General features: G+C 34.6%; 1 protein-coding gene and 1 long non-coding RNA gene across 5 annotated transcripts; one reads left to right on the top strand and one right to left on the bottom strand.

The window, feature by feature from the left end:
* The first annotated feature begins 3,312 nt into the window (after positions 1-3,312).
* On the top strand, positions 3,313-5,189 carry LOC135644079 (uncharacterized). Its single transcript, XR_010498423.1, has 3 exons — positions 3,313-3,424; positions 3,516-3,718; positions 4,966-5,189. It is a non-coding gene; the product is annotated as an uncharacterized LOC135644079 (long non-coding RNA).
* Positions 4,678-15,618, bottom strand: LOC135583314 (BRAP2 RING ZnF UBP domain-containing protein 1-like). 4 transcript variants are annotated; one of them, XM_065161506.1, is made up of 12 exons: positions 15,302-15,618; positions 15,114-15,229; positions 14,929-15,034; positions 14,737-14,851; positions 11,553-11,650; positions 9,180-9,286; positions 8,820-9,069; positions 8,638-8,691; positions 8,347-8,466; positions 8,042-8,106; positions 5,174-5,228; positions 4,678-5,077 (listed from the first exon to the last, which is right to left on the bottom strand). In XM_065161506.1, exons 1-12 carry the CDS (start codon positions 15,587-15,589, stop codon positions 4,922-4,924), a joined length of 1,530 nt encoding a protein of 509 aa, XP_065017578.1. In that variant the 5' UTR covers positions 15,590-15,618; the 3' UTR covers positions 4,678-4,921. The 4 variants fall into 4 exon arrangements, 3 of the variants coding, with proteins under 3 accessions (XP_065017578.1, XP_065017577.1, XP_065017579.1); XM_065161505.1 differs by having other exon boundaries at positions 8,347-8,490; XR_010498422.1 differs by having other exon boundaries at positions 5,042-5,077; positions 5,174-5,249; positions 8,347-8,490.
* Between the last annotated feature and the right edge of the window lie 550 nt (positions 15,619-16,168).

The raw sequence follows: 16,168 nt of genomic DNA on the forward strand, positions 1-16,168 counted from the left end.
AAGAAAAAATATCATCAGAATGAGACAAAATCAAATAATCACCACCCTACACTGTAGTTGTAGTATTATCCTTTGACTTTGTAGACTCCACTTCTTTTCCCTTTTTCTTGTTCTTCTTAGGTTGCTTACATTGGTTCTTGTAATATCCTTTCTCACCATAGTTATAGCAAACAATATCTTTTTTTTATCTTGACTTGCTCCTACCCAAACGTGAACTGCTTCTAGACTTTGACCTTCCTTTGTTCTCTAAGATAAGTGCCTGTGAATCATTCTGAGATGTTGCTGAACTCTTTCTTCTCAACTCCTCATTCAACAAACTGCTTGTTACTTGACTCATAGTGACAATACCATCTGGCGTAGAATTACTAAGGGAAACCACCAGTGTCTCCCAACTTTCTGGTAATGAACTGAGAAGTAACACCTGCAACTCATTATCAAGAGACATTTTCATAGAGGATAACTGGTTAGTAATACTCTGCATTTCATTCAAATGCTCAGCAATAGAAGCACCCTCTCTATATTTTATGTTCATAAGTTTTCTGATCAAAAAAGTTTTGTTGCCAGCTGTTTTTCTTTTATAGAGACTTTCCAATTTTTTCCAAAGAGAATATGCAGAAATTTCAGTAGAAACATGGTGAAAGACACTATCATCAAGCCACTGTCTAATAAACCTAATTATTTTTCGATCTAACTTCTTCCACTCATCATCTGTCATAGTTGTAGGTTTTGCACTATCTCCCTACAAAGGTCCATACAAATCTTTGCAATACAAGAGATCTTTCATTCTTGGTTTCCATATCATCCAATTATTTCCATTCAAACTAATCATGCGAGAAATATTACTAGCCTCCATATTCAAATACAAAAATTAAATCACCAAAATCCCGCTCTGATACCAGTTGATGGGGATATAAAGAAGAATAACCTTTGTATATGAACAAATACTAGAAGACCATAATACGCAGCGGAATTAAATAGAAACACAATAAAACAGAACACCAAGATATACGTGGAAAACCCCTTCAATGTGAAGGGTAAAAACCATGGGGCAAACTAGAGATAATCCACTATGAGAATAATGAATATACAAATCTCAATCTCTTGCCCTAAACCCTAGCAACAATCACAAGAGAATAACTGGGATACAAGGATCACGTCACTGCCCACAATATCTAAAACCTCCCCAAGCAATCACAGCAAGAGTCTACTGTAGATTTGATCTAACCTGAGATGAGAACACTGTTAGATGATTGAGAACAGTCTCTCTGCGTTGTCCTTGTCTTCTTCCCTTTCTTTCTGTTCCTTTTCTGCCTTGTTCTCCTTCTTCTCTTTGGAATCCCGTGGCCCTAAATATCTGCCTCGTTGCTGCCTTTTTATAGCCTTTTTCTGCTTCTAAAACGCAACCACCACACCCCCTTAATCTTAATTAGGGTTAGGTTAAGAAGGGGTGTGGGCTGTGGGCTACCCTAGCCCACATGGGCTGAATATGGGCTATCAGCCCAACATCAGTGTTTCTAATTTTTTTGATGTCCAACTTGAGTTTGATTATTGTATTGATATTCCCTTGCTTGACATCAACATTGATTTGTTGGTTTTATTAAGTTACCACAATCAGATTTTCGAAAGCCTCCTCCCTGGTGAAGTGGTGGCTTCCACTTATCATCGGATAAAAGAAGAGAGCTTAAGAGTATTCAAACTTCATTAAGTGCTTAATCAAAGGGGTATTCATAGGATTTTTGAATTTTTTTTTCCTAAAACATGCCCAAAATTAGCTATTACTTAGCTATTAGAAGGAGCAAATCTATCTTTAATTAAAAATTATATATTAATTATAAAATAATCAAAATACCCTTAAATTTAGTCATTTATATGACATTTAAGAAGCAAACTAGTGGTTTGCCCCTCTATCGATCATTTGGGCCCAACAATTGATCAACAGCCTATTTGACCACGATCTATTTTTTTTTATAAAAAATTATCAAACCGACTATTCGAACCAGAATCGTCAATTCTAGTTCTTGAACCATTAGTTCTGATTTTTCAAACCTAAGAACCGGAATCGAATTGCTCAATACTAGTTTCGATTCGATTTGGAACCAACGAATCGTTGGGTCGATTTGGTTTCAATCCTGGCTTTATCCGATTCCGATTCGAAGTGAATCATGATCAAAACCTTCTAAAACTTTGGTATATATATCATCCTAAATGATGAAAACTACATGACTCCAGTGTAAAATTAGAGTTTAAGATCTTGCAAATATTTTCAGAAACAAAATATAATTCTTTTTATTTTCATCTCGATATCATCTTCTCTTCTTCAGTTATTATTAGCATTAGAGAAAGAATTAAACTTATATGTGATCTTCTCCTCCGGTTTTTTTTTCTTCACAGTTGCCAAAGCATGAGAGAGAGAGGCTGCAAGTTCTACTTCTTATTTGGTTTCTTCCTTTTGTCTTCTTGTCTCAGCTTCTACTCTGCTCTTTGATTTTGTGAGTTAAATCTAACAAAAACTGGATTTGTGATGAAAGCTATGGAAGATCATTTTGCAAAGGAAAGATACAGTGGAAGTGCATCCACAGATGATAATGCCACAGCTATTTGCTTAAAGAAATGATCCATTAGATGACCCAAAAACACTTTTTTTCCTGAAATTAGAAATTCGCTTCTTCAACTCAAAAATTAGCTTGGAAGATTGATCCAAACCTAGAACCTCAGAGTCAACTGAACCAATCTTATTCTCACATGGGTGGATTGGAGTCCCATAATATGTCCATCTTTAAATGGAATGGTCATAGCAATGTTTTCTGAAACAATGTTGTCATGTCTTTAACAAGTTTATAAAGGAAAGAAGAAAGAGAAGTATTTAAAAGTAGAAGTTTATTAAGCACTCATAAAATCCAAACCCTGAAACAAGTTTATAACAGAGGGAAAAATAATAATAATAATAATAAAGGAAAGAAGAAAGAGAAGTATTTAAAAGTAGAAGTTTATTAAGCACTCATAAAATCCAAACCCTGAAACAAGTTTATAACAGAGGGAAAAATAATAATAATAATAATAATAATAATAATAAAGGAAAGAAGAAAGAGAAGTATTTAAAAGTAGAAAGAAAAGCACAATGGACGCCCGAGTCGATCGCCAACTGTTGGCCATACTCCCAAGTCCTCAAAGCCGTCATTCCCCTATAAGATTTGCTTCCATCTTTAGGTTAAACTACACAAGCCACAAGACCAGTGGGTTTGAATATAAAGCTTTAGACCAACAGTTGCAGGTGAAAGGGAATAGTGTGTCAATTCATTCCATCTCTATTGAATCAAAAGATAGATAGTTTCCTTTCATGATCAGAACCAAACGTCCATAATATCACAAACCCCTTCTTTTCTCTATCCCCCATCCCTCAATCTGAAGACCAGTCGAAAAAATGGTATGCATTCACTACGCTCTCTCTCTCTCTCTCTCTCATTTAATTGTGTGCATGGAGAGCTTCTTCATGTGGTGTGGTTGGGTGCATGCAGTCTTTGACACCGTTTCTTGTGGAGTCTCTGGTGAGGCTGTTGAGGTTGTTCGTTAGCTGGCCGGCGGCGTCGGTGACGACGATACTCTATTACGGCGAGGCGCTGCCGAGGAATCCGAGGTTGCAGCGGCTCGTCCGCGACGAATTGCTCGACGACGAGAACTTCCTGCTCCATTTTTTGATCGCCATGTTTAGATGCTTCTGGTACTACTCGTCGATCTCTTCTTTCCATTTCCTCTTTACCATCTCTTGCAGGCATTAAATCTTTGTAGTTCTTCTCCTGGATGGAATTCCATGTTGAAGTAAAAGCAGGAAGAAGTAGTTAGTGCTCTCTCTCTCTCTCTCTCTCTCGCTCGCGGATTGCTTTAGAAGATTAAATAGTGATGGATTAAAAGGACAGATTTTAAAGCAATGATGGATGACAAGCATTAGAACTTTGTAGTTCTCCCTGATGGAATCCCATATTGAAGAAAAAGCAGCAAGAAGTAATCCTCTCTCTCTCTCTCTCTCTCTCTCTCTCTCTCTCTCTCGGGTTCCTTTAGAAGATTAAACAGTAATGGATTACAGGGACAGAATTTAATGGAATGACGGAGCTTGGATACCTAGGAACAACTGAAAACATCATGTAATTAATGAGTAGATGTCACACTTTCTTACTACATCCGATAATATGATTTCTTTTCTGCCTTTGTTATTCTTTTTCTTTTTTTGCAAGAAAGAAAATTTGGATGTAGGCAGGGCAATGTAGCTATCATTCCTGTTATCATTGCAGTAGGCAAGGCAAGATTCAATGATAGTCACCAAATGCACGATCTTTTGTAGATTAAAATTTCAGCTATCATTTGCCTTACAATAACTAACAAAGATTAACCACAATAGCATACATGTAGGTTCTTAGATTTTGGATGAATACATCTATTAAATTTAAAAGGGTATAAACTGAAAATTTATTGACTTGAAGTGATACATAATAAGTAATTTTGCCACTTGCTCCCTATTACAACTCTTCCTGCAGAATGCATAGAGACAGCTGCTTTGGAAGTACTAGTTGCAAACTTAGATCAACATCAGAGGTAGATACTGAGCATTTGCAGGAGCCCAATATCTAACATATCTTAATTGGCCATAATCTAACCATCGCAAGATAGTTAAGACTTGTTCACTAACAGTAAAATGGCCCACAAGCTCTGAGTTCATCAACCATTCAAACCAGTAGAGAAACAAAATACAACAACGACGCACTTCAATTGCTTTCTTTTGCTCACTCACTGAGAAAGACCATGCAGCACCAAAGTTTCATAGAATACATTGATTGCCTGAGCTATACATTTTGATTTCTATTCTTGGTACTAATGACTTTGATGTAACATGAAATAACTATTTGCTGATTAACTAGGACAACTTCTTCTAATTCCTCTTTCTATTGATCTTTGATGACTTTTTGGTTTTAGCTGAAGTTGACTGCGGCAAAGGAACGGGCAGCAATGTACCCCCTTGGATATTGTCTGTGTCAACAGCATTAAGTGTCTTTTGGGCCTCAATGAAAACCATAAAATCTCTTATCTGCAGAGTTATTTGAATTATCAAAAACAAGATTTTTTATGTACGTAAATATGCTGGCCAATTTCATCTGTAAATAAAAGGGAAAGGAAGAAATACCTCGTCTTCCAGATCACGGATCTTGTCATCCTTTATCTTTAGTGTTGTTCTCTCCCTGAGAGAGAAGCATTAATTACTGCAAATTAATTTATGAAAATACAACATAAAGTTCATTAAGAAAACTACAACTGAAATTCTGTGATGTCCACACACAAAATGAAGAAGGTAACGAAGAATAAGCTCTGAGATGGTTGAAATATTTTAAATGAATAGATTGTTGCATCAATGCTCTATAAATACTGCACTAAATAATGTAATATTCATCTTTTCAAACATATTTCTGGTTTCCCAGCTTCTCAAGATGATGCTAATCATCACAAATAAGATCAATGGAGTTGAAGTAAGCAGTACATAGGACATACAATCTACATGCCTCCCATGAGATAGATACTTCACTATTGTAAAGCTAAGACTCCTTGATACTAATGTGATATAAATGCTGCAATCAAAGAGAATCTATATATAAAAAAAAACACTCAGCTAACACATATGGCTCTCTTTAGAACAGGTCATCCTGCTTTTGGGGTCAAATTAATATATTACAACAATAACAAGTCATAATACCCAAAAGCATATGAAAATGTGTAGGGAGAAAAAAAAAAGGATTTGCATATGGTTTTTATTAACTTAAAAAAAACCTATCATAGGATTCCTAAATATTAATTATGATGAGTTTTAAATATATATATGATAATGTATGAACTTACTAGTTACATGATAAATTTTCCTGGTGTATGTTATTTACTGATGATATTGTCTTAATTGATGAGAGAGTAAGTGAAATTAATTATAAACTTGAGTTATGGAGACAATCCTTATAAACTAAAGGTTTTAGATTAAGTATGACTAAAACTTTATATATGAGATATAATTTTAATAATTCTAGAAATAGACATGAGAATATAGTTAAGTTAGATGGACAAGAAGTTCCTTTAAGTAAAATCTTTAAATATATTGGATTAATTATTCAAAAAGATAGAGAGATCAATAAAGATATTATTCATACAATAAAAACAGAATGGTTAAAATGACAAGAACCATCAGAAGTCTTGTATGATTATCGAATACCTTTGAGATTAAATAAATATTTTATAAAACCATTGTGAAACCAGTAATAATTTATGGATCTGAGTGTCGGATAAGAAACAACATATATAAAAAGTTAGTGTTACCGAAATGCGAATGTTGAGATAGATATGTGAAGTTACTAGGAAAGATAGGAAAAAAAAATGTTATTATTCGTGAATAACTTGGTATCACTTAAATAGAGGATAAGATAAGATAAAATCATTTAAGATAAGATGGACATGTGTTATGAGACCTCCAATGCAATAATCAAAAGAATATAAATAATTAATGTTAATGATACGATGAGAGATAGAAGAAGATATAAAAGACTATAATAAAAATTATAAATAAATATTTAAATACTTTGAACTTAACTAAACATATGGCTTACTACAGATCTCAATTGTGACAAAAGATTCATGTACTCGACGCCAAATAATTGGGACTCGTGACTTTATTATTATTGTTGTTGATTTCAAAGCATCATATTAGCCATACCATTTATACCATCTAAGCGTATCGATTTAACAGTTGACATATGAAGACAATCCTTATAAACTAAAAGTTTTAAATTAAGTATGACTAAAACTTTATATATAAGATATAATTTTAATAATTCTAGAAATAGACATGAGAATATAGTTAAGTTAGATGGACAAGAAGTTCCTTTAAGTAAAATCTTTAAATATCTTGGATCAATTATTTAGAAAGATAGAGAGATCAATAAAGATATTATTCATACAATAAAAACAGGATGGTTAAAATGACAAGAACCATTAGGAGTCTTGTATGATTATCGAATACCTTTGAGATTAAATAAATATTTTATAAAACCATTGTGAAACCAGTAATAATTTATGGATCTAAGTGTTGGACAATTAAGAAACAACATATATAAAAACTTAGTGTTACCGAAATGCGAATGTTAATATAGATATGTGGAATTACTAGGAAAGATAGAAAAAAAAAAATTATTATTCGTGAATAACTTGGTATAACTTAAATAGAGTAACATACAATCATTTAAGATAAGATGGACATGTGTTATGAGACCTCCAATGCAATAATCAAAAGAATATAAATAATTAATATTAATGATACGATGAGAGATAGAAGAAGATATAAAAGACTTTAATAGAAATTATAAATAAATATTTAAATACTTTGAACTTAACTAAACATATGGCTTACTACAGATCTCAATTGTGGCAAAAGATTCATGTACTCGACGCCAAATAATTGAGACTCATGACTTTATTATTATTGTTGTTGTTGATTTCAAAGCATCATATTAGTCATACCATTTATACCATCTAAGCGTATCGATTTAACAGTTGACATATGGAGACAATCCTTATAAACTAAAAGTTTTAGATTAAGTATGACTAAAACTTTATATATGAGATATAATTTTAATAATTCTAGAAATAGACATGAGAATATAGTTAAGTTAGATGGACAAGAAGTTCCTTATATTTAAATACTTTGAACTTAACTAAACATATGGCTTACTACAGATCTCAATGGTGGCAAAAGATTCATGTAGCCGACGCCAAATAATTGGGACTCATGACTTTATTATTATTGTTGTTGTTGATTTCAAAGCATCATATTAGCTACCATTTATACCATCTAAGCATATCGATTTAACAGTTGACAACTTGACATATTAATCAATTTTTTAATGTTTTTACTCATTAGCATACCAAGGCATATTAATCATCAAGTATTCGGTCAATAAGATTCTTGTATGCTACAGGTGTTTAAAACCTCAATCCACATAAATGAAAAGAAGCATACCTTTCTTCAACTTCCTTGATTTTTTCATGCCAAATATTCTGGTTCTTCATAAGATTCTCATTGATCTGAAGGCAGAAGAATCAGAATATTAGAAGGCACAACAAAGTATATTGAATAGAGAAGGGATAGATTAGTGCTCATAAACTTTATGGTTCTTCATAAGATTCTAGTAAATTTAAAGTCAGAAGAATCAGCAGCACATAAGAAGCAACACCAGAGTATAATGAAAAGAAAAGCAGTGGATTAGTCTTGTAAACAACAAAGGAATATGCTTGGGGAACAAAATTATGATAGAAGTAGCTTACATCAGAAAGTGCTTTCTTCTCCCTCATAACATTTCCAATTTTAAGTTGGATATCTTGCAGCTTCAAACTTACAGCCTTTTCCACAGCATCAGAAATGTACTTCTCCCTATTTTCTTTTTCCTTTTGAAGTAGAGTTTCATAATACTATGAATGAAGCAATAAATACAAATCAACAGGACTTTAGGTTGGTGCTTGGCATGTAAAGTTAACTGTATAATTTAACCAATGTGATTAAAGAGAAAGATGTTTATTGTTTATCATGAAAGAGTTTTACTTGGAAAGATGGAGTACCTGTCTCTGGCTTTCAAGTTGACCTGCAAGTAGATGGTTGTATTCATCCACAATCTGTAGCATATTTACACAAGACAAGTTACATTGATGACTTACTATAAATGGAAAAGTGATATTACTGCATGTCAAAATTTATATAACAATCAAGGCGAAATGTAGAAGTGAATTTTACAAATCCTCACCACATCAACTTTACTGTTCAATATAGCTCCACTACTTCCAAGGTCATCACTGCATTCGCAATTGATGCAGTTTTCACCGACATATCTGCTATTGGACTTTAACTTGGCCAGCTTATCATCACTTCTAGATTGATTTAGTCGATGGACATATCTATCACCAACATAGTCCCAAACCCGTTGTGTTTCCAAATCAAGAGAATAGCAATGTTGAGTATCTTTCCAGTGCCTGATAGCATGACCTTCTTTGTATCTATAATAACAAACATAAATATCAGTTAAACAAAAAGCATCGTTAAACTACGAACTATTTGACACCTGAAGGCAGAGATACACTGTCCCTTTAAGGGCAATTAGACATACCTTCCGCATCCAACGAAACCACAGATCACACAGATCCAGAGATTTTGTGGTGTCCCACAAATTGAGCATGTCGGTTTTTCAGAATGTTTCTGACAAAATTGGCACACCTGAAATTTTCAAATAAATTTACTGTCTGTTGTCAACCAAAAAACCACAACTTTCTAAGAAAATCATTGTGTCAAGATTAAGAAATTAATAACAAGCCACAATCATTTTTTTGGCAACTTGTCTGTTCCAAGCTTTTACTTTAGAGAAGTTCAGCAACAAAAACAGCAAAATGGTGACCATGGAACACAAACTTTCAGATTCATAGTCCGCTTCTCAAAAGAGAACCCTTTTCAGTGGAATAAGTAAACAGTTAAGTTGACATCAAGAAAGCTGTTCCCAAACAACAAATAATAAATAATACAAGAAACATTTTAAAACAATATGTTATTATCAACAAGAATCCATATGTAAATCAGTCGTGTGAAAAGCTATAAATGCTAAAAGGCACCAAGTTTCCAAAATGTCCCAGACACTGCATCTCACCGAGCTAAGCTAGGCGTCCATCGATATAAAAATAATAAAATATATATAAATAGCATAAAGAAAATCATTAGAATAAAAATTAAAATAAAAATTAAATAATACATGAATCCGACACGCTCGCCCATGTAAGAATTGCCTCTTCAGCGACATTCTACCTCTCCCTGTCATGTTCTATTCAGGCCATCAAATCTTGTATGCTGACCAGAACCATATAGACTGGTTGTCCAAAGATGCCCTACATATTTGCCATTATTAATGCTCTTTATTGGTTCAACAGTGATGTACTTTTCTTACCAATTATGTATTATGTGATCCTAAAAAACACCCTAATTTAAGTACAAAGAAAGAGGACAGGTGTTCAAACAATTTAAATCAATATAAAAAGAGGAAGGAAGGACTAACAACTAGGCAGAGGCATATCGGTGGTGGAGAGCCAGCGCTGAAGACCTGACAATAGAGAACCAAGGAGACGGAGAGGGCACTGGCGGAGGAGATGGAGAGAGTGACGGAGGAGAGAACTATCAGGCGGGAAAGACAGAGAGGGCAACGGAAGAAACAAAGAGGCCAGTGAAGGACAGTGCTAGGCAGAAGAGGCAAAGAGTGAAGCATCGATGGGGTCGCTTGACTTGGATACACAATCTACTTGATGGGGTCGCTTGATGTGGATACACAATCTACTTGATTGAGTCACTCGGTCAAGCTATGATCGGGCTATGATGGTCAGACGAAGAAAAGTGACAGCCATGAGATCAAGACAAGGGTGTTTGACTGCATTCGCCCAGAGGGATGGCAAGAAGATCATAGATACTTTTACCTTGAGGTGATCAAGTTGAATCAAGACTCGGTTCAGGCTTGGGTCTGGCTAATCATGATCGGTTGGCTCACTACGCCTACATTGGCACTAGGTGGACACAAGCAAAGGCGTCTTTCTTGACATGTTTTGTGGCACTCGAGCTAGTCTCTCCTAGGTGAGCACTCGAGTGCCTATCAATATCAATGATATAAACAATGTTGAGCATGGCCTATTTGATGTTGTGTATAATGAAATAGACTAGAAGCATCTCTTGACAACATAAAATTATCACAAGAATCCTGCAAAAGCCACATTAATAAATGGCACTTTGTACAAATATCTGTAGCACAGGTTTTCATGATATGGCACAAAACCCTCTCAGCGGTAGGCTAGCACAACATATGATGGGGCAGCACATGCTACACCATGCCATTCCCTTGTATGTCACATACACATGCTCATGTATTTAAGCACACTCCTATCACGTCTTGACTCCCTTATGAAGGTTTAAGATGTTGGTCTGACACTGATTTCAGTGGCCTATTGGACTGGTACATCACCATTATATCAAGCAACAAACCAACTAGTACATCCAGTATCATTGAAAAATAACAAAAAAGGAACAATATATGTACCAATACTTTGTACATATAAATACCAATTGGTACATATTGGTTCAACTGGAATTCATAACCTTGTCCACTATGATGAGTTGCTACCATATATAGTATGTCAATGAAAGGACATAAATGTTTGTCATTTTCAAGATTGGTCAGTTAAGAGTGATTGCAGCAAAAATAAGCTGCTCAGTGTCTAACAACACTGTCCACTAAAGACAAAATTAGCAAATATTTTGCTAGGATATATCATGACCTGTAGGCATTTCTTATATGAATAAGTAACTACAATACAATCAGAAAATAGAAGAAAAAGACAACCTAATTGCATTTTGCTGAAAATAAAGGTTGAAAGTCATAGTAATTCATAACTGAGATTTTCATCCGAAAATATAATAATTATAGATTATTTGGTAGCCAGGAAGAACTTACAGAGCAAGAAGAATTAACCCACTTTGAAATGCATGAGCATTGAAATGAGTGGTCACAAGTTGTTGCAATAATCCCACTGATGTCTTGGTCCAATCTCTCTAGATCATCAAATAAGCAAAAGAGTAGAAATAGAAACATATAAGTTGGAATGACACAACAACCAAGAGCTAGCCACACTAGGCAGTATCTACCTTAGCATTACAAAAAGGATGTATTACATTAATAAAGAATCAATACAGCTAATGTGGCTGCCAATCTCTATAACAGTTGAGGGGATATTATTACACATTGTAAGGCAAGAATCAGATAAGTGTTAAAAATTCAGTATCAAAGAGGGTTTACATAATAATTACCGTCTCTCAAATAGCAGCCCATCTAGAAATTAATTGTGATCTTACATTGTATTGTAGCTATCTGCCTCTTTGGTTTGATAAGGGCATCTGAATTGATACTGGAATTCCAATGTAAACATATGTAGTGCAGGATGACAATTTGAAACCAATCAAGGAATAACTCATTCTGTTATTTATCTATTCATTATGCCCGAACAACAACAACAAAACTGTAAAATCTCAACTATTTGGATCACATATGTTTATTTAAGTTAAAGAATATTTAAGTTAATTATTTCATCTCTTCTAACAATCACATTTGTAGATCTCTTGAGCACATGCTCATACTTTGTTAAATGATTCTCTTATTTTATCCTTTATCAAGACAGCATCTAACTGTTCATGAATGAAAATATTTTTTTCAATCTCTCCTAAAACTTCATACATCCACCTTAACATTCTCATCTCAACAACACAAACATTTTACATAACTCTTTTTATATGTTATTTTCTTAACTATCCAACATTTACGTCCATAAAGCATTATTGGTCTAACAACTATCTTATAATTTTTTTCTTTGAATCTCGAACCGATGAACACACAAGACTCCTAATGCCTCTTGTCATTTTAATCATTTTGTTTTTTTTCTCTATGAATAACATCTTCATCAATCTCTTCATCTTGTTGAATAATTGATTTAAGATACCTAAGTCTTTACTTAATGAAACTTCTTGTCCATTCAACTTAACTATATCATATATCTATTCTTAGTATTACTAAAATTGCATCTCATATATTCAGTTTTAGTCATACACTCCTACTTAATCTAAATCCTATAATTTTTAAGGATGTCCTCCACAATTAATGCATTATGCTCGAATTGACTTCAAAAATGAAGCAAAGAAGATCTTTTGCTAATTGCTACTAATGATATCACCACTGATGCCAAAAATAATACAAAGTATTTTTGTTCAAGAGAATTAGTACTACTACATTGCTAAAAAGCTCTATTCTATTAAATCTATTATTGTAAAAAAGAGGCCTAATATACTTAAAGGTTTCACCAAAGAATTGCAGAACAAAAAACTAGAAGCTACCGATGTGCAAGATCAACTGTATTAATAGACATTTCAACCATATATTTCTTAATCTTACAAATTTTTGTAAGAAATGAAATTTTATCTTTCTGATCAAGATGATCTCTATGGATAAAAACTGATAAAGCTAGTAGTCACATATGAGAAGATTATAAGAACATAAGATTTATCAATCTTCAGTGGAGTTAGTATTTTGACAAACGCCACCTATGATGCTGCTACACATTACAAGTAACTATTACAACATCTAACAACATATACAGTAGTGAGAAATTAATCAAGAAAGAGACTTTTCAGCAGTCAGGTAACGTTTCTCATCTTATCGGCATACAAGGCCTATCTAGTATAAGCCTCTGGCCATGACCATTCTGAACCTAAGTACTACTGGCGCTACAACAAGGCCTATCAGGTATAAATTTATTTCCATGACACACAGTGATATCGAGCATTACATCCAACCAAGAGCCTTCTATGCATAGTAAGTGAAATCTTGCCTTTTTTAAGTCATCAATTTAATCTTTAACATGCAAGTTAATCTATGAACTGTCTGAAAAATTCCATTACCAACAAAACTTGGAAGTGAACATCCCCTACAATTCTGCTAGGCTTATGAGCTTCTCATCTCTACAATCAAAGCCTCATCAACTTTGAGTTTGATCATCTTTAACTGAGGTGAACAAATACCTCATGAAGGAACAAAGAATGAAGAAAAAGTAGCAGATTTCGTCTTCTTTTACCAAAGACCATCGGATCTCACTAAGGGATGGAGAATGACCAATGCACAAAACTCACACATAAAATAAACAATAGAGAACTGCATGTAGGAGAGACAAGGGAGAGATGTCTTAAAATTTTATCCATCGGGGACAATTTTTCAAATTCAGCAATATCTTGCTTTGTTTGGTTGGGAAATTCTAACACAATGGAATAGCATGGAAGCCTACCAGACCAAAGTTGCTATAAAGATGATTGACTCAATTAGCTACATCTTAATTATTTGATCTAAAAAATCCAGCCTACAACCATCCATCAACATCCATTTTCTCAGGTTCTTTTATATCACTTTCTTCAAGAAAGAAGATTGTCTGGTTATTTCATTTTTTATGCTCTTCAATATGCTCTTCAAAATTCTAACACATCTTAATGCCACTTCAATCAAAGTACAAATTCCAACACAATGGAATGGCATGGAAGCCTACCAGACCAAAGTTGCTATAAAGATGATTGACTCAATTAGCTACATCTTAATTATTTGATCTTCAAAATCCAGCCTACAACCATCCATCAACATCCATTTTCTCAGGTTCTTTTATATCACTTTCTTCAAGAAAGAAGATTGTCTGGTTATTTCATTTTTTATGTTCTTCAATATGAATTGCTAATGTTAACTGGTACACATTTTAAATAACTGGCATTGGGCATTCGCCACATGATATATGATGTGTCTGTTTCAATAACTAGGAACTTGTACAGGCACGTGTCTAGCTGAGGCACAGTATAAGGAGGCACATACCACACCATAGCAACATAATCTGTGGCCTTATAGATGTCCATAATATTTTTCCAGATTAAGGCACCAAAAAAATGATTGAGTGCTACAATTCAAAGCAACAATGCAGAAATTGCACACTTACATACACTTTCTGAGAGAGTGTAATGTGATTGCATTCCTAGAAACTATTCATGAGTTAAAAGAAAACAGTATTATGAACAAAAAGTTGAAAAAACTGAATACCAACATGCTATAATCTCACCAATGCAGACAGGGCATGTAGGCAACTCAGAGGAACCAACTGGGGGAGTTCCTGCAATCTTTGTGGACTCGGTGAACTCCACAGAATCTATAAAGAGAATGTGACAAACTTCTCCCTGCAGTTCCAACAAGATACATAAAGAAGAGGGAACAGGGAACTGGAGAAGTAGCTAAACTTTAGATATCACTTCACCTCCGTGGAGAAACGCCATCCATTAACATCAAGATAGAATCCGTCAGCACTTTTCTGATCATCAAACTCAACCAGCACACTGTATCGATCTTCAATCCCATCATTCCTGCAAGGCCGTGATAAGTAGTCCAAATCCCCTGATTTTTTCGTCGTTTCAATCCAAAGATTTGATTTTTACTGTATACCTGATGACCCGGATGGCGGAGGAACGTTCGACGTAGGAGCCACAAAAGCGAAGGAGATCCTCCGGGGAGAGACGGCTTGGAACTGCTAGAATCAGGAGAAGCGTGCCACGTACAGCCTACGAAAGAGACCGAAGCTTGTAAGGTAAGACGAGAAAGAACGAGAAGAAAGGGAAGAAGGGAGCACGTACCGGGAGAAGGGACTCGGAAGAAGCCTGGGGGTTGGTGGAGGAGGAGGACGACGATGAAGAGGTTGAGGGCGGCAAGAGGCTGCGGTAGAGATGGACGATGCCGCGGAGGAGGTGGATTCTAGGGTTAGGGTTAGGGTTCCAGCTGGTGCCCGCTTCTTCGTGGAGATCCCCGACGGCGTCATCGAGGAGCTCCGGTGACGGGAGAAGCGGGGCGACGGCGGCGGTGCTGCGGCTGCAGCCTTCTTCGGTGTGAGGGGCGTCGAGAGAGTGGATTCTGACGCTGAACATCGCGAATAGAAACGTGACTTTCGCGGCGATTTGGGACGTTAAATATTTTACCCGCTCGGTTTACTTTCATCTTCAAGTCACTCGCGCTGCACGCGCTACATAATGTCATTATTATTTTATTATTATTTTGTTAAAATTAATTATGTAACAAAATTAATTATTAATAGATTGAAATCAATTGATGTTGTTAACATGATTTCTTTTATATATATATAATGTTCGAGGAACGCCGGGGTGCCAATTTGGCTTAGTGCCGATTTGGTCACAAGATCATTGTCGGCTCGGCTGAATGACTTATAAATCTGGATCGAAGATAAGTTCGACAAATGTCCATTTCATTTTTATTTCAAAAAATGAATAAAATATTAGTTCTAAAAGAGAGAATGCACTTGAAGTAAGGTATAAATGTCACATCTCAGATTTATAAACAAATATATATATATATATATATATATATATATATTATTTTAATATTTTTATAATTTTATAAAAATATTTTTAAATTTAATTTTTTTTTAGTAATTTTTATTAAAAAAATCATATATTCCACCTAAATCTCTTCAAAAAAAATATCTCTTC

This window comes from Musa acuminata, chromosome BXJ3-8 (genome assembly GCF_036884655.1).
Source record: "Musa acuminata AAA Group cultivar baxijiao chromosome BXJ3-8, Cavendish_Baxijiao_AAA, whole genome shotgun sequence".
Taxonomy (NCBI): domain Eukaryota; kingdom Viridiplantae; phylum Streptophyta; class Magnoliopsida; order Zingiberales; family Musaceae; genus Musa; species Musa acuminata.